This window comes from Chrysemys picta, chromosome 2 (genome assembly GCF_011386835.1).
Source record: "Chrysemys picta bellii isolate R12L10 chromosome 2, ASM1138683v2, whole genome shotgun sequence".
NCBI lineage: Eukaryota > Metazoa > Chordata > Testudines > Emydidae > Chrysemys > Chrysemys picta.
Window position 1 is genome coordinate 20,250,361 of NC_088792.1, and position 21,117 is coordinate 20,271,477.

General features: G+C 42.1%; 1 protein-coding gene and 1 long non-coding RNA gene across 2 annotated transcripts; one reads left to right on the plus strand and one right to left on the minus strand.

Moving 5' to 3' along the window:
- Positions 1 to 6,230: 6,230 nt before the first annotated feature.
- On the minus strand, positions 6,231 to 16,842 carry LOC135981259 (uncharacterized). The gene is made up of 2 exons (XR_010598203.1): positions 16,617 to 16,842; positions 6,231 to 7,002 (listed from the first exon to the last, which is right to left on the minus strand). It is a non-coding gene; the product is annotated as an uncharacterized LOC135981259 (long non-coding RNA).
- A 307-nt stretch (positions 16,843 to 17,149) lies between these two features.
- On the plus strand, positions 17,150 to 20,366 carry HTR5A (5-hydroxytryptamine receptor 5A). The gene is made up of 2 exons (XM_008163040.4): positions 17,150 to 18,030; positions 18,989 to 20,366. Exons 1-2 carry the CDS (start codon positions 17,293 to 17,295, stop codon positions 19,319 to 19,321), a joined length of 1,071 nt encoding a protein of 356 aa, XP_008161262.2. The 5' UTR covers positions 17,150 to 17,292; the 3' UTR covers positions 19,322 to 20,366.
- The last annotated feature ends 751 nt before the right edge of the window (positions 20,367 to 21,117 follow it).

Here is a 21,117-nt window from a genome sequence, read left to right on the forward strand (position 1 = left end):
CACGCAATATTTTAACTACTTCAAAATTAGCAATCACATGTGGTTTATGGCTATAATGGTGTAAGTCCTTTTAAATATCATTTAAAACAAACCTTATTAAAGAATAAGTATTTTAGCAGTTGTGTCCTCTCCACTCTTTTAGAATTGCTCTGACCAAACTCAGTAACAGTCTTCTCATGGCTAAGTCTGAACATTTATTTATCATCAACACCATTTATTGTTCTCTCTTCTTAAGCTTTCTCTACATTGTTGGCTTATGAGTTTCTGTGCTCTACGGCATCTCCTCCTACCTTCCTGATGGGTCGCTCAGCATCTTCAGTGGATCCTCATTCTTCCCTCTTCCCCAAATGTCTGTATCCCTCAGATTTCTGTCCTTAGTTCCATCATTTTTTTCCTCTGTATACTCTTCTCTTAGTGACCTCACTCACTCCCATGGCTTCATATGCTGTCTCTCAAATCTGATTGCCAAATTTGTCTCTTTACCCATGACTCCTCCCCTGTCATCCAGTCTTATATCTCCAAGTATCTTGTACTGAATGTTTCACTGCCATCACCCCCACCCGAATTTCTTATCTTTCCTCCTGATTCCCCTCCTCTACCTACCTTCTCTATCACTATTAACAGTTCCCCTTGTCCTTCCCATCTCTCAGGCTCACAATCTTGGTGTCATCTTTGACTCCTCTCTCTCCTCTTCCTACATAGCCACTCTCTAAGCCCTGTCCTCCTTGTAGTGTCATCAAAATCCATCCTATCCTCACTAGCCACACTATATGGTCCACACCTTGATTGCTGAAACCTCTCCTCTCCCTTTGTAACTGCTAAAGTCAATTTCTCTCCCCCTGCTATCCCTCCATCACACACTTCATTCCATGAATCTGTTTGCTGACTTTGCCTCTTACTGGATTAAATGGAAATTCCTTGTCCCCTCTTTCAAGACCTTACACAACCTTGTTCCCTGCTCTCATTCCTTCCTATTCCTGCCTTTGCGCCTTGTTCTTCTCCCAATCAATTCACTTTATCACTCCCTATATGTCTTTTTCACTCGTTTTTGTGCTTCCTATATCCTGTCCCTCAAAGTTGACACAGTTTACCACCACATCCATCAAGACCCCTCTCTCTTTTTCAAATCCCTCCTTAAAATCTACTTGTTCCAGGAATCCTTCCTTCCAACTTCTCTTCAGCAATCTCTTATCATACTCCCTTTCCTGAACTGTTGATCTAGGTCTTGCATTTGTTTCTTTTTGGGTATCTTAGGGCCCAATTCTACAAAGTCTTACTCAGATGGGGGGATAGCTCAGTGGTTTGTGCATTGGCCTGCTAAACCCAGGGTTGGGAGTGCAATGCTTGAGGGGGCCATTTAGGGATCTGGGGTAAAAATCTGTCTGGGGATTGGTCCTGCTTTGAGCAGGGGGTTGGACTAGATGACCTCCTGAGGTCCCTTCCAGCCCTGATATTCCATGATTTTCATTACTCATGGAAGAAATCATTATGACTTGGATTTTCCTAATATACTAAACCTTTAGATTGCAAACTCTTCAAATCAGACACTATGTTTTACACTGTTTAGAAAGCACATTGCAAATAGACAGCACTGTGTACATGATTTTTAATAATAAATACCCTTGCCCAGGCCTCTGCTTCAGTAGTGCTAGGCAGAGGCAAGCTGGGCCACTTTGATTTTCCAATACAGTAAAATCTAAGAGTTACGAACACCAGAGTTACAAACTGACCAATCAACCATACACCTCATTTGGAACCAGAAGTATGCAATCAGGCATCAGCAGAGACAAAAAAAAAAGGGGGGGGGGGGGAGGGGGAACAGTACAGTCCTGTGTTAAACATAAACTACTAAAAAAATAAAGGGAAAGCAGCATTTTTCTTTTGTATAGTAAAGTTTCAATGCTGTATTAAGTCAATATTCAGTTGTAAACTTTTGAAAAAACAACCATGTTTTGTTCAGAGTTACGAACATTCAGAGTTACTAACAACCTCCATTCCCAAGCTGTTCGTAACTCTGAGGTTTTACTGTATTTATTCAGCAAGACAAATCAGGAGCATAGGAGATCCACCTGATATTTAAAATCCCATCAACCTGACAGCCTCTTTAAAATATCAGATGTTAACTATGCAAGGTCAGAGCACTGCACATGTTTAAATCATTGAGACCTATCACTTAATGCCCATTAATAAGGTGTCAGTCTTAACCAAACTGTTTTTCCTGGCCAATTATGATAAAGATCTCAGGATGAAGTTTAATTCCATCTGGGCATGGATGTTTAATGCAATGTGAATAAAAAGGGGGAAAGAGTCCATAAAACTGCACCACAGATAGAAATCCATTTTATAATCTTTAGTCTCTAAAAAGGGTGCATTTAAATAAAAACACCTTACAGTTGTAAAGTTTTTCCCAATATGTAATTTACAGTTTCTCTACTGCCTTTTTCTTTCAAAATATCTCCCCGATGGAGTGGTACATTTGAAAAAACCCAAACTACTGGATATTTAGAATGAGGAACACTTCTCCCCCCCCCCCCCATCAGGTTATACAAACTAAACATAGATAAAGCTTTTGTCCCTAAAATATTAAGTTCTAAAATCGGAAGACTAAAACTCAGGTCCTTGATCCTGAGATTCATGACAAAATCACCATTGGCATGGAGCAGGATTGGGCCCAAAGATTATACCAGAAGAGTATCACAATTTTTTCTCCCTGTCTTTTGCAACATCAATGATTGCTTCCATTTTTCCCCATTTTTAATCAATTCTGTTTGAATGCTATCAAATTTAAAACAAAATTGGGTGTGTGGAGGGGGAGAAGGTAGTAAACAGTAATACATTTTTTGCAAAGGGAAATAGTTTCCAGTTTTCTTCCATTTGTTTGAATTTGTCATTTCCCAGTCAGCAGATGCTCCTTTCTTTCCCCACAGTATATGAGTATCTGCCTCCCACTGAAGTCAATGAGAGTTACTTGTACCCTGAGGGGCAGAATCGCACTGTGAGATTGGGAACATTAGTGCTGGTCTTAATGTAGAAGTTAGTTCTCTTTCAATTCAAGATTCCTCAGGGCATTTTACGAGAGATTTTTTAATAGCATATGAGATTTTTTAAATTTTTCATTTATTAGTTGGGCTGGCCTGAGAGACTCATGGAAAGCTAATTTACAGAGTTGTGTAAATCCATTTCTGAAATGACAGTCACAGTAGTCTCTGTCAGAAGCTCTTAAAAATGGAATATATATGTAAAGTTCAGGAAGTTATTTAAGCCAGGTTCATTAATTTTGCATGCATATAGAGATTTATAAATGTTTGAAATAAACTAAAATTTCTGTGGGATTTTTAGAGATTCTTGGCCTGATTTTTTCCTTTTACACCAGTGTACGTCTGGAGTAATGCAACTGATGCCAATTAGGAAACAGATCTAATAGCTCTGTGCTGCTGTAAAACTGCTTGTGAGGAAGAATTAGGCTCTCTGTCTTCACAACATAACTGAGACACAGTCTCTTTCCCAACCCACCTCCACAAATTACCGGTACTTTTTATTAGACAAAAGAAATGTTATTCTCATACACATCCCATCCAGACAGTTATTAAGGACTTTATTTTGCTTTAGGCTTATTTTGTAGCTGATTTTTCTGCCAGAAATGGTGAAGTCAGAGAAGTCAACTGACAAATCTAGCTAAATATTATATCCTGATACTCACATCTCTTTTTTCTAGCTTCCAACTTCAAATATAGGGCTTGATGCTGTAAATTATTACTCATAATGGGTGAGACTGACACCCCGACTGATGTGGAGTAGTATCTTATTCCATGAGTGGCCTCACTGATTTCAGTCTGACTACTTATGAATTAAGGCGCTACTCAATATCAGTAGGGCTATCAATCTGCCCACATATGAATATCTTATCTTTATCCACGTGAGTAGTCTTGTTGGCTTTAAGGTGATCACTCACGTCATAAAGATTACTCATATGATTGGGTGTTTTTCTGAAAGATCTGCTTTAGGAATTATTTTGGGGAAGTTCTAGCCTATGTTACATAGGAGGTCAGACTAGATGATCACATTAGTCCATTCTGGCCTTAGAATCTATGAGTAAGAATATACAGGCTCTGTCCCTTAATTAGTTTCTAAATTAGAGGGGGGATTAAATTAACTAACCTATTTTTAATAAAGCGTATATTTAATGAGACATTTCCCAACAAGTTATTTTCCAGTTTATGGCAAAAAAACCCCAACATCAAGTTCTGCATTTATGTTCATAACTTATTTTATGAGAGAATAGAAAACTAGACTGAAAAATCCTGATTTTAAATATATTACCCACACACACACACACACACAAATATTTACCACATGTGACGTTGTGCAATCTATATGGTTTTATAAAAATATGATAAGTGAATATTATGTAACTGGAATATGCTTCATGCAAAAGGTCTCTTGTTAGGTATCGTTACAAAGTTTCAGAGTAGCAGCCGTGTTAGTCTGTATCCGCAAAAAGAACAGGAGTACTTGTGGCACCTTAGAGACTAACAAATTTATTAGAGCATAAGCTTTCGTGGATTACAGCCCACTTCTTCGGATGCATATAGAATGGAACATATATTGAGGAGATATATATACACACATACAGAGAGCATAAACAGGTGGGAGTTGTCTTACCAACTCTGAGAGGCCAATTAATTAAGAGAAAAAAAACTTTTGAAGTGATTATCAAGATAGCCCAGTACAGACAGTTTGATAAGAAGTGTGAGAATACTTACAAGGGGAGATAGATTCAATGTTTGTAATGGCTCAGCCATTCCCAGTCCTTATTCAATCCAGAGTTGATTGTGTCTAGTGTTCTCCCACTTTAACCTGTCTGGTCATTCAGTGACAGACCTGCGGGTGGCTATATTACAACAGAAAAACTTCAAAAACAGACTCCAACGAGAGACTGCTGAGCTGGAATTGATATGCAAACTAGACACAATCAACTCTGGATTGAATAAGGACTGGGAATGGCTGAGCCATTACAAACATTGAATCTATCTCCCCTTGTAAGTATTCTCACACTTCTTATCAAACTGTCTGTACTGCGCTATCTTGATTATCACTTCAAAAGTTTTTTTTCTCTTAATTAATTGGCCTCTCAGAATTGGTGCGGTGTGTCTACATTAGGGGTTTGCACCAATATACCTACATCAATGTAGTAAAAACTGTACAAATTTCCAAAATCCACATGTGCCCTGAATAGCAAACTTGCTGCATGAGAAACATATCAAATCCCAATGTAAAGTATGAATACATTTATGACCACATTTTTAAAGGACCTTCCTTTTAGCACAGTGGTTTTCAACGTGTGGTCTGCAGACCCCTGGGGGTCCACAGACTATGGCTAACATTTCCAAAGGGGTTGGCACTTCCATTTGAGATTTTTTAGGGATCCACAAATGAATAAAAGGTTGAACACCACTGCTTTAGCATCACTTTGTCATGACCTACAGCTCCCAAACCAGGGCTGCGGGTCATTACACTTCACCCATCCATTTAGAATCATAGAATACCAGGGTTGGAAGGGCCCTCAGGAGATCATCTAGTCCAACCCCCTGCTCAAAGCAGGACCAATCCATCCAACAGATTTTTGTCCCATATCCCTAAATGGCTCCCTCAAGGATTGAACTCATAACGCTGGGTTTAGCAGGCCAATACTCAAATCACTGAACTATCCCTCCCCTTGACAGCTTACTGGCATCAACTAGAACTGAGACTCCATGAAGTCCAGTTGCAATAGACTGCTCCACCCACAGGCCCTGATTGGTGACACACTGAAGCGCTGATTGGTTTGCTCCCCCTACTTTAGCCTAAAGAAGGAGCAGGAAATAATCTGGGCTCTACCCTGCTTATCCAGTGCTACCTACTCCTGTCTCTGACCTGACCTGGCTCCTGATCTTTGACTTGTATCCTGATCCTGACTTCCTGGTTCCCTGACTCAATCTGATTCCTGGTATCTGACTCTTAATTACCAACTCAGCTTCTGGTTCTGAATCCTGGCAGGTGTGGGAACCCAGCCCCCTACCTTAGGCTAACCACTGGGCCTGAGTGCCAATGTCCCAGCCCTGACACTTGCATGTACGTGCGCACGCTAGCATTTGTACATGTGATTGACAGGATTTGCATAAACAACACTTGCATGCACTTCGTATGTGCAAATGGCTTTGCTTGAGTAAATTATCTGTGTTCACAAATGATGGATGTCTCTTTCCCAATAAACTGTATTTTCACAAAATGATATATTATCCAAGACGTTTGTAAGTTTCAAACTGTTGAGCTGTTGTCAAAATAGGCATGCTTGCTATATTGTCAGCAAGCTAATTTTTTTTAGTGTGAGTTAATATTGATAAGAATCTTTTCTAATCATTTGAACTTAAATCTATAAAAACATGTATATACAGGACTAAACTCTGGCTTGAGATGTACATGCACATTTTGATTGTCTTCAATACACAGGCAAACATGATATAAAATTTAAAACTGTCTTTCATTTGTGCTATAACTCTGAAACTCATGTGAAATGGATGCTTTCACCCTCAATTGTTTGTCAGCTTCAGAGCCGCAGTGAGAATGGTTTGTCACGGGTTTGAGATTAGAGAGGCTACAAAAATAGAATACTCAATAATAATGGGGGATTTCAGCCATCCCATATTGACTGGGAACATGTCACCTCAGGATGGGATGCAGAGAACATTTCTGGACATCATTAATGACTGCTTCTTGGAGCAGCTAGACCTGAAACCCACAAGAGGAGAGGTAATTCTTGATTTAGTACTAACTGGCCCACAGCATCTGGTCCAAGAGATGAATACAAAACTACACAAAAATAAGGAAGCTAGTTATACAGAAAAGAATTAGATAAATTCATGAGTCTCTGACTGCCAGAATCTGGGACTGGACAAGAGGGGATGGATCACTCAAAATTGCCCCTGGTCTGTTCATTCCCTCTGAAGCATCTGGCACCAGCCACTGTTGGAAGACAGAATACTAGGTTAGATGGACCATTGGTCTGAGTCAATATGGTCATTCTTATGTTCTTATGACTTTTTTATTTTAAGTATACAAAATTACTTGTGATATCTCAAAGAACAAGGAGTACTCTTAATATAACAATGTATAGTTGGGGGGAAATGTTTTTATAAACACATATAATATTACAAATCTGAGCAGAATCACCCTTAGCCGTTTTGGGTGGGCCTATAAAATAATCCTTGCTCCCATTCCCCCCCTTCCCAAGTGTAACAAAATGTATCATGCTACTATGCACAAGGTTGGTTTGTGGACTTTAGGGTGGACTAGTGAGTTGATTTTTATGTTATGACTTAAGTGCCCTATGTAAGATGCAGAGGCCTTGAAAGTCATAATACATTTAAAATGAATTCTGTCCCTGTTTTGAGTACAGAGGAAGAGAGGAGTATAATTAAGGTTTTCGGAGTTCTCCTAACGCTGTGGTTGAGAACTGAGGCGCAATGCATCTAAATTAACTTGTCACACTATTTGAGGCCATCATTTATAAGTTCCCCCCAACCAAGACTGATTTTGCTCCCTTTTTCTAACAATACTACTACTACTAATACAATTATGAATTTTTGTATATTCTTTAAGTTTCTCAGTGATAATTCTCAGTGGAGGAAGATGTCTAATTTTTCATACAATCCTCTCTTTTCCCAGGTATGTTAAGATGGATTCAGAGACTTTGCGGATGGACCAATTAATATCCACAAAACAATACAGAGTGGAGGATTGCTTTTAAGTTTGGCTGCCATTTATATAGGCCATCCCATAAATAGGCCACAAAAATAAAATAAAAACTTAGAAGCAACAAAACTGATTTATTGAGAAAAGAACTAATTTCATTCCATTTGTGCATGTAACGTACTATGTGATCCAGATGATACTAACATCTCTGCTTATTATGAAATTCTGTGTATGTAAATCCAGAGAAACTCAATGAAAGATGGTGGAGTTACAGAAGACATTGTAGTGTGGGGTGGATGTGATTTGGGATGACCTGCATAACTCATTCACAGCTTTGCCTCTTGTGAGTCATGTGAACATGCTGAACTCATGCTGATAAAACCTTTATATCACATTCGGTCTCTTGCGTCCGTTTTTTTTTTTCTGTCAGAGATTTCCTTATCATCCAGGCTACTTTCTTTGTTCTTCTCACAGTAAAGGAATGGGCGACAGCCACCCCACTCACAGTGCTGGGGCTACAACTAGAGTCAAAGAGTTCTGACAAGATGTTTGTGATGGCCAGATTCTGCTCTCATTTACACAAGTGTAAATAGGCAGTAACTCGATCATCTTCAATGCAGTTTCTCTAGATTTCATAGATTCTAAGGCCAGAAGGGACCATGATGCTCATGTGATCTGACCTCCTATTAACGTAACTAAGAGTAAAATTGTTCCTCTAAAATAGCCACAATGACAGATTCACTACTCCTCTTCGCTCACCTCCCTCCCAAATATTGATGTGCAGTGACACTTACTGGGTGCTTGAAAGACTTTACTTCTTGCCTTTCATTTGTCTTGCTTCCCCTGCAGTATGTCAGGAAATTAAAATGTGACACACTAGCAATGTTGCCTATGCATACATAGATGGATATGCATGCACACACATGCACACCTATTTGTCCTCCTTCAGAATATTATGTGCACAACTGTCCTCTTCTGGACAGAATGTCAGAGCTGCTCAAATCTGTCACCCCCTAGTGGCTGAAGCCTACAGTGGATATCTGAACTTACACTATTGTACTACACAAACGAGAATGTTTCATGTTACCACAAATTATTTATAGCGGAGCAGAACAGGATTTCCATTGTTGTGGGGGTTTCTCCTCTACCTCAAAGATTTTAAACCAAGAACATCTCAGCATTATTACAAAATATTTACAGTAGTATATAGTATTGTATCTCGTTAAAATATACCACAAGCAAAATCAATAAATGTAACTTGACTTAGGAGCTGTATTTTAGCTTAATTAATTAGACTGAGATCTAAAACTAACTGCCTTTTTATTATGTTGTAAGCAGAACACATTATGCACTAGCATATTGGGCACTTAGCCACTAATTATCTGCTATCTCTCAATGCAAAAATTTGAATTATTGATTTGGTATCTAAAGTAAGCCTCGTTTAATGATCTCAAGTTCATAGTATTAACCAAGAGAGCGAGTCCCAGAAAGCAGTTCTCACTTCCAAGATTTCAATTATTTTACACTTTTACAAAACATATGTGGGCAACAGATGTAATGAAAAAACATAGGGGCCTGATTCTCAGTTCCTCCATCCTTGCAATTAAGAAAGAAACAGAGGGATGTAGGGGGAAGTTGGCTTTAAATCACCTTTTTTTCTCCCTAATGTCTTCAGGGTAGAATTCAATGTATTGAATTTAACCTATAAAACCCTCAGTGGTTAGCTGAGAGATCAGCCCTCTCCTTGTGATATACTGCCGCAGTTGAGACCAGCAGAAGCACTTGGGCAGGAGCTCGCCCATATAAGCAAGAACGAGCTATTGGCAGGGAGTCATCTGTGAGGGTGCATCAGTTTTGGAATTCCCTCCCCCCTCCAGTCTGCCAGAGCCTGGATGGATTTCTTTGCCTTAGGAGCATGTTGCAACACCCATCTCCCCCCCCCCGCCACCTTTGTTAAGGTTGTTGAAGAGGGCGTGGGTCAAGGTGGACATATTTATGGGCAGTCCTTGGTTTATATGGTAATTTTTAAAGTAGGGGCAGAGCTATAGATGTATTTGAAAAATGTAAAAAAAATAAATTAATAATTATTCTGGGGAGGTTCGAAACCTCAGGGCCCAAGGACTTGTCTAGTTTGGTACTGGATTCTCAAGAGTTCTGAATGGAAGAAATTGTAACATTTGGCAGAATGTACCACTGCGGTAATAATCTTCCTTCTGGGTGTCAAACGTATTTGCAATTTGCCTCATGGCCCATGTAGGTGATTACAGTGTGAAGGTAGGATACATCTGCTTTAATGTATCCTTGAACTCTCTTACATTTTCACTCATCTTGCTATAGCCTTATCTTCAATTACACTCCTTTTCATAGGCCCCAAGCTGCTATGTGCCATAAGACCTGTCTGACCCCGTTGTATCCAAAATGTCAATGAATTAAATCAAATTTTTATACTTTTCAACCTCAACAGTTATCTCACGATACACATAACAAATAGATAATGAGATTTGCAATTTATTAGGCACTCTGGTGCTTATCAATGTTTAACGATTAGGCTAAACCACTTTGCTGCTCACAGTTGTAATTATATATTTTTTCTCCGCAGCTGCAGGGCTGTCAATAGATTTAACTCATTCTAAATTTGTGGCAAAGTATATTTCTTAGTGCTTCTTGTCCACGTACTTAGAGAATTGGATTCATTTCTACTTTCTCCTCCAAAAGGGAAGGGAAATTTCCATGTCCACATTTTCCCTACAATATAAGATTTTGCCTCCCACATAGCGTGATCATTTTCCTAACCTTTGTCCCTGATTCAGGAAAACACTGCATGTTTTTAACTTTAAACATCTACTTAACCCCTGTTGACTTCATTGGGACTTAAGCACATGCTTAAAGTTAAACACAGTGCTGTCCTGAATAAAGATGCTTTGCCAAATCGGGGCCTTAGAAAAACTGATCCATTTATTTCTATTTGCAACATATGCATCTGTCCCAAGAGGTCTACCCATGATTTATATTGTGCCATACAAACAAAGCTCACAAAATTAAATTATAACAATCCCAACTTGGATCAATACCTGTGTAAATAGGTCAGATTAATCATGGAATACAAAAATATCCATCTTTCCTAGAAAAAGACCAGCCTCCACATGCCTCTCAAATACTGTGAAAAGTGTGCCTGGCACCTGATGGTCAAACATATTGTAGATATCCAGCCTAGTCCCAGACTCTCTGCAAATCTGATTGGATAAAGGATATAAGCAATGTAGTCTTTTCACCATAAGCCTACAATTCCGCTAAAGGAAACAAAAATTAATTCACACAAATATAGCAGGTTGAGATCTTCAAAGCAGTCGAGGAGATTTATACATCTACATCAGCTGATGAAAAGAGCTATACAAAAACTAAGTATTAAATATGATTATATAAATACAAGAGTTCCTATATTAATTTTTAAAGAATAGTCTATTATTGATTTTAATGGAATACGTGTACAAATCCCCTATTCTGTTTGAAAATCTCAACCTCATTATTTTATTGATATTCACGGAGAACACCTACCTTGCATTTCCATAAAACAAAACAAGACACATTGATGGTTAAGGTTGGTTCACATACATAACCAAAGCCTTAATACTAAACCTGACCTGCATAAAACAGTTCAGCTTTGTATGTATCAATAACTGTGAGATGCACCTTAGGCATCTTTTTGTGATTCTCCACAACCCATTATGCTCTTGTAATACTGTTGCCATTAAGCCATTATTATAATGCAGTGTTTGTGGGGCATGCCACCAGAGGGTGCTAAGGACTATCTGGGAGCACAGATAAATGTATTTATTGTTCTCCAGTTTCAGCTTTCATTTAAAAAAATGAAGTCTCTAGCTGTTACGATTGCAAAGAAAACCTTCAAAACGGTGAAGTGAGCATAACCGATACAGAGGTATCTGCTTGAGTTTGCAAAGCTCCTGAAACAATACTGTCATTCACTATGTTAGTCATCCAGTCACTGATAACCTTTTTGGTGAAAACTGAAACAAAAAAAGTCATTTAGCACTTCTGCCATTTCCACATTTTCTGTTATTGCCTCCCCCTGCTCCCCCAGCCGCCATTGAGTAGCGGGCCTTCCTGTCCTTGGTCTTCCTCTTGCTTCTAATGTATTTGTAGAACATTTTCTTGTTATCCTTTATGCCTATAGCTAATTTAATCTCATTTTGTGCCTTGGCCATTCTAATTTTGTACCTACATGCTTGTGTTATTTGTTTATATTCATCCTTTGTAATTTGACCTAGTTTCCACTTTTGGTTGGACTCTTTTTTTGAGTTTCAGATAATTGAAGATCTCCTGGTTAAGCCAGTATGGTCTCTTGCCATACTACTTATTTTTCCTACGCAGTGGGATAGTTTGTTTATGTGCCCTTAATAATGTCTCTTTGAAAAACTGCCAACTCTCTTGAACTGTTTTTCTCCTTAGACTTGCTTCCCATGGGATCTTGCCTGTCAACTCCCTGAGTTTGCTAAAGTCTGCCTTCTTGAAATCCATTATCTTATTCTGCTGTTTTACCTCCTACCATTTCTTAAAATTATTAACTCTACCATTTCATGATCACTTTCACCTAAACTGCCTTCCACTTTCAAATTCTCAACCAGTTCCTCCCCATTTCTCAAAATCAAATCTAGAACAGCTTCTCCCCTAGTGGCTTTCTCCACTTTCTGAAATAAAAAATGGTCTTCAATACATTCCAAGAACTTGTAGGATAATCTATGCCCTGCTGTGTTATTTTCCCAACAAATGTCTAGGTAGTTGAAGTCCCCCATCACCACCAAGTCCTGTGCTTTGGATGATTTTATTAGTTGTTAAGCCTTATCCTCTTCTTCCTGGTTAGGCTGTCTGTAGTAGACCCCTAACATGACATCACCCTTGTTTTTTCCCCCTTTTATCCTTACCCAGAGACTTTCAACAAGTCTGTCTCCTGTTTCCATCTCAACCTCAGTCCAAATGTACACATTTTTAATATATAAGACAACACCTCCTCCCCTTTTTTCCCTACCTGTCCTTCCTGAGCAAGCTGTACCCTTCTATACCAATATTCCAGTCATCCATATTATCCCACTAAGTCTCTGTGCTGCCAACTATGTCATAGTTGTGCTTATTCACTAGCATTTCAAGTTCTTCCTGCTTATTCCCCATACTTCTTGCATTAGTATACAGATATCTAAGATACTGATTTGATTTCCCCCGTATGTTCTCTCTTGTCTCTCCCTTATGACTGCTAAATGACCAATGCTTCCTCCAGATTCCAACCCTTCTCCCAAGTCTCCATGTTTTTGATTTACCTGTGGGCTTTTGTAATCTGCCTCCATCGAACCACACATGCACTTGTCTAATCTCCCAGAGATCTGTGCCTGGAGAAAGACCTCCTCATACACAGCCCCCTGCCTTCCATGCAGAAGCAGGACAGAACCACCTCTGCAGCACTGTCCCCACAACTGACCCTACTTATTTGCCCCCTTTGGGGGATCTGTGTAAAGGGGTGCTGGGGACATGAGGAGCAGCACAGGAGAGTGTACCATGGCACTAACCTCTGCTCTGCATCCAAAATTTCTGCAAAGAAATCCTGGTGGGTGCTAACACTTTGTATTATCTCCATTTAGGTCTTCTCCATAGCAGAACAGCTCCAGCAGAAATTGTGTTTCCAGGGGCTCACAAGGATGGCTCCGGGCTCAATGCAAAAGTGGGGATATCCTTCTTTGTGTATTCCTAAAATATGCAAGTTTGGGGGATTGGGGCTGGCCTCCAAAATCCACGTGCTGTCCCCTTCCCACCAGATGGGATAGTGTGAAGAGAACCCTGTGATGGAAACCTTATGGAGTTTTCTTTCCCTCTACAGCTTTCCTGATTTGTTTTTTTAATGTGCGAGAAGGAAATGTCTCATAGTACTTACATACATAATATATGGAAAAAACACATCTTTACATGGACCTATTGATGGAATTTGCTGTAATTTACTGTCTATGGATGTGAGACACAGTCCTGCAAACTCTTACTTGTATAAGCAGTCCCTACTCACCAGTAGGCCCAATTATTACTCAGTGTGAGAAAAAGTTTGCATGATCAGACCCTACAGTTTAATATGTTGTTAGCTTATGAATGACTGGTTTTAGTTGTATAAAGCTCCCAGTTGCTTTTGTGGTGGGCACTGATCTAAATGTCTAAATAAATAGCTTCACAAAATTTACCCAGGTATCACTTCACCCACTAATGAAATGCATCCAGGAAGGTACTTCACCATGTCTCAGTACTATGATTTCAGAACACAGAGTGTTTAACTTACTCAAATGAACAGCAATTTGCACAATATCAAAAGGCTGCAACAGAAAAATCTACAAGTCTGATGAGAACTGACAACCTCTACTTAAGAGTCAAGCAAGGAAGCACACATTCCATAGCTACAGGAAAAAATGTGAATGTGGATCTGGTGCATCTCAGATCCATCTCCTGGATCTCAGATTATTCTCCTGAAAGCAATCCACAATGTGGGACGGCAACACACTGATAAGTCGATTATGCCAACAGAAACACTTGGCAGGTAGACAAAGCAGTAGTGGAGTGGCTGTTCAGGAAATGGCATTGCCAAGTAACGAGAAAGCTTTCAATTGCATATCAAGAAACGAGGATTAAGGGACTAGAGATGGGGAAAAAATATCCCTTAGAAGACATCTACATTTTACTTCTGACGTCAATGGTTCTTTCATTACTATGCAGGTTTACGCTGCGTTATAATAACAAAACCAACTTGAGAGCACTGGGGAACCCCAAAGGCCAACACAGAAAACTATTTAGAATGATTTCTGTCTTCATCTTTCATAAAAGGGTAAAGAAATCAGACCTTCAGGATGATATCTTGACTGGTTAGAGAAGAGTCTTAAAATGTATATAATTTCTACTTTGGTGTTCTGCAGAACATTGCCACAGTCCGAAAGGATTTATATAAATATAGGTCATCAGATGCCTGGGATGAAGCAGAATGACATTCAGGAGAACACACATCGAGAAGTCCATTTGCAGTCTAGTGACATCACAAACTTTCCCACAGTTTCAACAATTTACTAGCACCAATGCCAGTTTGCCACCAAAATGCCTAAAGCTTGTGAGAAACAAATCTCTTCTACAACTTGCCATCCGAAAAAAGGGTCAGAATAACAACTGCATTTTACAGATCCATCCATTTCCTATCATCAGTGCCGTCTGTCTTCCTGGCAGATTCTTGATAGTTTGTACTGGAAGCTTTGATTGTCAAAGCTCATGTATTAAGCTAAAGACACCTCATCTTCCTGCATACAATTTCTTCTTAATATTTCTTTCTGTGTCTATTATTCTAAAAAAGAGTGACACATGGTGGAATATACTTATGTTGATGGACCTCCAGCATGCTAGTTGCTCTCAAAAGCATAATTCATTTTAATAAAGCTATTTAAAAATAAACTTTAAAAGGAATATGGACAACAAATTTCAGGTGTGATGTGTGCATTTATGTATGCATCAGTGGTCTGCCTTTAGTTGGCTTATCCTGCAGGAAATTTACAGAAGGATTATGAGACAAATATATCATAATTGCCTCTTATGGGCTCATCACAAACTGGTTGAACATCACCGTGTGGTTGAGCATCACCTATGAGGTTAAAAATGTGCAGTACCAAATACCCATTTGATTTTTAGTTATGCTATTGCCTGTGGTAATGTGCAGTTGTGTATCTCTACAGAACTGCTACATCTTTATTTCCTCTCCTAAATCCAATGGAATTGCATTAAGGTCACAAATGTATTGATCACCCTTCCTCAATATTTATTTACTTATTTCCTTTCTTCCACCTGCTGTTTGTTTTATCCAGTTGGATTGTAAGCTGATTAAGGTACTGACTATCTCTCTCAGTGTCTGTACAGTGCCTAGCACAATGGGGCCCTGACTTCATTTGGAGCCTATAATCACTACTGTTACAGAAATAATAATTAAAAAAAGTAAGTAAAATAATACAAAAATGTGTTGTAGTAGTCAAAGAAGAGTTCTGTTTAGCTTTAATAAAAAGTTAATTAGTAGCTAAAAGTCTGGATATGCAAAAGGTGAGATTCCGAAAGAAACAGTCACTTGACCCCTTACACGTATTAGTTGGCTTGTTAGGTACATGCTGTACTGTGAGACACATTCAATGTGGGTATATTGACATTGCCAGGGATACACAAACTTTTGAATTTTTAAAACATCTAGGTGTAATTCTTTTGAATTTTAAAATTATATTTCACAACAGGGGAAATTAAAGTCCATGAAAAAGCACAAATGAAGTGGGATGGTGCCCCAAACACTTAGCAGAAAAGCAGTACTGGAAAGGCTGAGTTGACTTAACTATAGCTAATCTCTAGATAAACATCTTTAAACTGAAATGACTAAGCAGGATTTTGAAAAGCTCTTATTCTCCAGCTCCTTTTACCCATGCACTTGAAATCGGAGACCACTTTAATTTGTCTCTGCTCTGCTGAAGCCCACTGGAAATACTCTGTTTTCACATATGCACAGGTAACCCACCTGACCAGTTGGTTACATGCATATGCACCTTGCCGGGTAGAGCAGAGCTTTGATTAAAATGCCTATAAACCTAAGCCATGGATACCTGCTCCCTTATAATGAAAGCTGCATCCTTCACTGTAGATAACCCCCTTTCTTCGAGCAATCCAAATCGTTAGGCATGTAATAGTTTATTCATACGAGCAGGTGCAGAGCAGCACCCTGTCTGAACAGGGTAATAGGTGCATGAGATGAATAGGTGTGTAACAGCAGTGACAGCGCGTGAAGCACTAAGCTGAGCACAGAGAAGGGAATTCGGGGATCCATTTACCATCTGCTGGTGCAGTCCTCTGCAAAAAGCCTGGGCTGTTCTTGGAGACTTTCAGGGCGAGGAGCAGCAGGGCACTGAGCTAAGCAGCGGTAGCAGCAGGTGCCGAACCCAAGCGGGCTCCTCCTCCACCTGGCAGCGAGCGAGGGAGGGAGGCAGGGACCGCCATCCGGCCGGGGAAGGCAGGCAGGCTCTCGCTGAGCGAGGGGTGCGTTCGCCCGGGAGGACTGGAGGGAAGGGGGGTTGCCGTCAGCTGATGGGCCACGTTTTGACGTCGGAGTCATTCTCCTCTTTGATAAAGCCCCGCCGCCGGCTCGGACTGCGCTCGTCGCCGTTCCCAGCCCTGCACCAGGGAGCGCGGCTCGGGCGCCCGGGGACGGCTGCCCCAGGCGGGGTGGCGGGGGGTTCCGCGGCAGGCCGGGGCCAGCAGGGCTCGCTCGCGGAGGTGCCGGGGCTGGTCTCCCGTCCCCTGGGCAGGCTGGGAGCCCGGCGCCGAGCCCGCGGTCACGCTCCCTCCCGCCGGCGCCCAGCGCCATGGCCGCGCGTCCCCCCAAACTTTGCCTCGGGCCGGGCACGGAGGCGCAGCCGGCTCCCAGCCCGCCGCCCGCGCCTTGAATCCCCCTGAGTCCCACGGGAGCTGGCGGCCGCTCTCCGCTCCCCTTCCCACGCGGCGGGCAGCATGGACGGGCCCCTGAACCTCTCCGTCACCCCGTGGGCAGCAGCGGCCAACCGGAGCGGCGGCGGGGGCCCCCCGGCGGCCCTGCCCGGCCGGGCCCCGCTGTCGGTGTTCGGCGTCCTGCTGCTCACCCTGCTGGCGCTGCTGGCCGCCGCCACCTTCCTGTGGAACGTGCTGGTGCTGGCCACCATCCTGCGGGTGCGCGCCTTCCACCGCGTGCCCCACAACCTGGTGGCCTCCATGGCCGTCTCGGACGTGATGGTGGCGGCGCTGGTCATGCCCCTCAGCCTGGTGCACGAGCTGGCCGGGCGGCGCTGGCAGCTGGGCCGGGCGCTGTGCCATGTGTGGATCGCCTTCGACGTGCTGTGCTGCACGGCCAGCATCTGGAACGTGACGGCCATCGCCCTGGACCGCTACTGGTCCCTCAGCCGCCACCTGGAGTACACCCTGCGCGCCCGCCGCTGCATCTCCAATGCCATGATCGCCCTCACCTGGGCCCTCTCCGCCGTCATTGCCCTGGCCCCGCTGCTCTTCGGCTGGGGCGAGACCTACTCCGAGGGCAACCAGGAGTGCCAGGTCAGCCAGGAACCTTCCTACACAGTCTTCTCCACCTTCGGCGCCTTCTACCTGCCACTCTGCGTCGTGCTCTTTGTCTACTGGAAGATCTACAAGGCGGCCAAGTTTCGCATCGGATCCCGGAAGAGCAACTCCATCACCCCCATCGCCCCTGAAGGGCTAGAGGTGGGTCGAGCCTGGGGTTTGTTTACCAGCTGGCTTGGGCTGGGTGGCAGCTGTGATGATGTCCATGGCCCTGGGACCCCGCTCTGGCCCAGCCCTGCGGGAGAAACTTGCCCAAGGACTGTGGAGCACTGAGGTCTAGAAGGGAGACTTGGAGGCCAAGTGTGCAGTCATTGGGTGCTAGTGGAAATGTTGTGCAGGAACTTTGAGCCTGATTGTGAACCTCTGATTCAGGCTAGTGAGCAATGACTCACAGAAGTAGCCCCTTGAAATCCTGTGGGTCAGTGCTCACTTGTATGACTGAGGGTTTCACAGGTGAGTCTGGCCCCTTAGTAGTTAGGGGTGGAGAGTCAGTAGGCAACCACCCAGAATATGGAAAATAACCTGACATCGTCTTAGGGGAAATATTTGTCTGTGCAGGCACCTACACAACCTTGCAAATTGTTTCCTAATGGTGGCTAGATGCTTTGAACTCATGGTTTGCTGGTGTATTAATGAGCTATATGACTGTTTTTGGCAATGTATGTTGTACGCTCTCCTAGTGCATTTTTCTCCTTTTCCCCCATCATATGCCCCTCAGAGACTAGCATAGTCAGAAGAAGCAGGCAGGGCTGTGTGTGAGAGAGAGAGCTCTACTGCTCTGATTGTGCTAAATGTGTGAAATATACATGGTCGGATTGTGATAGTGGGAGTAATTGTGCATATGCAGTTTCCACTATCACTGCTATTTTTATAACCTCCATTATTCAAAACTCCTGTTTCCCAAAACAGGGACATATACTTCACATCTCTTAAACAGAATAAAGTTGCACTGTTGACCCAAACTACTTCAGTGTGCCCTATCACATTCATATAACTGCAATTGTACTGTAGATTGTTTGCTGACACATGCAGTATGCCTGGTGTGATGATGGGCAGCAGGCAGGGTGCATATGTTGACGCTTGTGCTCACATCTGGCAGGTGAAGGAGGCCTCCCAACAATCCCAGATGGTCTTCACAGTCCGCCACGCCACTGTTACCTTCCAGACCGATGGAGACACGTGGAGAGAACAGAAGGAGAAGAAAGCTGTCCTCATGGTGGGCATCCTTATTGGGGTCTTCGTACTATGCTGGATCCCCTTCTTCATCACTGAACTCATCAACCCTCTCTGCTCCTGTGACATCCCACCCATTTGGAAAAGTATTTTTCTATGGCTCGGCTATTCTAATTCCTTTTTTAATCCACTGATCTATACAGCTTTCAACAAAAACTACAACAATGCCTTCAGGAACCTGTTTTCCAGACAGCACTGAGCAGCAAGCAGGAAATGGGAGGAAACCCCCTCTTCTCCAGCAACCCTTCTAAAGAGCCATCACCTTCCCTACTTAGCACATCCTGTGCAGACCGGGGAACGCTGAAAGAAACTCTCCACTACAGAGATCACCAGAATGATTCATTGAGCTCATAAAAGATTGCCTCTGAAATTCAGCAGCCCTCAGAGACTCTGCCCACACTTCCTTTCCCACCCTCCAAGCCAGTCATTTTGTAAACAGCACACAAGGGCTTGCTGAGTCTCCAGCTGTGTCCTTTTCCAGCATGTGGCTGACTTCACCCTCTCTTCAGTGATGTCACTCAGGTGCAGTTTGCTTGCAAGAGCAGGGCAGAGAAGTCCATGTGACACAGAAGGGTTTTTGAAGCCCAGTGCCTGCTTAGCTCCTCTTTGCATGTCAGAACTGTTAATTTGCATATTCTCATATGCAAAGCCAAACTCCTTTAGCAGTAAGGTTTCTCATGACTGTGTGAAACATGCATCTGAAGAAGTGGGGTTTTTTACCCATGAAAGCTTATGCCCAAATAAATCTGTTAGCCTTGAAGGTGCCACTGGACTCCTCATTGTTTTTGTGTGAAACCAGCTATTTTACTGAAAAAACTATTTTTCAGAGGTGAAGATGGAATCTGTGTTGCAATCAGAGATTCATTTTAACTCTAAAAATGAATCTTATTTCCCAAATATAACCCTTGGTAAAGGTATGAGAAAAGGCTTCTGCATTATGGATCTATCAACAGCGGGATGTTTACTATTGGATTCGGTGTAGCAAGTTTTTCCATATTTACTTGTTGTGGAAGCTTAATTTGGTATGTTCAATAGAGTGAGAGAAAGGGGTGCATCATTAAAAACATCTGTTTCATACGCCTGATTTAGTTATGAAATACACAGGTGTTCCTTGGCTGTGAATGTTTAAACTTAATATCTCTGTTACACAAAGGAAGCTACTCTAATTCATGGATGTATTTTAATCAACTTTGGGGCAAGTTTCCTGTAACCATTTGAGGCTACGTGAAATGTATTTCAAAATGCACATGAGTTCAAAGCTGTGTTTTACTTTCTAGAGCGTGGTACAATTCCCATTGAAGTCAAAGGAAAGACTCCAGCTGATTTCAGTGGGAGTTAATGACCAGTCTGAGTATAGTTAGTGGCTAATGAAGTTTGACCCTGGGAGTCTAAGGTTTCCAGCAATTGGGGGAAGGCTGTGTTAAGAGCCAGCATGCTATGCTTCAAGCATAAACCAGCAACAGCCATCCCTTCTGTCTAGGTTAGGATCAACTCTATCCTTGTTGCCCCCTTTTTACCATAAGTGCGGGTCCTGGCTGCTGCTTACTGTTTTGCTTTCTTCCTGTGCCTCCACTGCACCAGCATGATTTTAGCAACTGCCATGTCACTTGCACCTACGAGTACAGATACATGCTTTCTGCCCTAGGACTGCTAGAATGACAAGTTTTCAGATGGAGAATAGCATTACCTCCACCTATCAGTTCTTGAGGTGCAACTATTAAAATCAGACTGGAATTTAAAAGGTGGAGGAGAAGACAAGATGGGAATCAGAATTACATGATTTCAGGGTCTGATATCTTGAAGCAAAGATAAAGAGGAAAAAAATGCTATAAATCACTGGAAAGCTTTCCAGTGATGGACAGGATTAGTTTCTATCCACCATGTCTCATGAGACATCAGACCTTAAAACTGTCACTGGTCCTTCAAATCAAGCAAAAATCCTGGCCTCGATGGTAAGAGGCCTTTAAGCATCCTGGCCAATCTGGCCCAATGCAC

What these genes read in the sequence shown, in the direction of transcription:
- HTR5A (XM_008163040.4), top strand. Translation starts at nt 17,293, where the DNA reads ATGGACGGGCCCCTGAACCTCTCCGTCACCCCGTGGGCAGCAGCGGCC. An exon ending in TCGCCCCTGAAGGGCTAGAG is followed by an intron (nt 18,031 to 18,988) that starts GTGGGTCGAGCC and finishes CACATCTGGCAG; the next exon opens with GTGAAGGAGGCCTCCCAACA.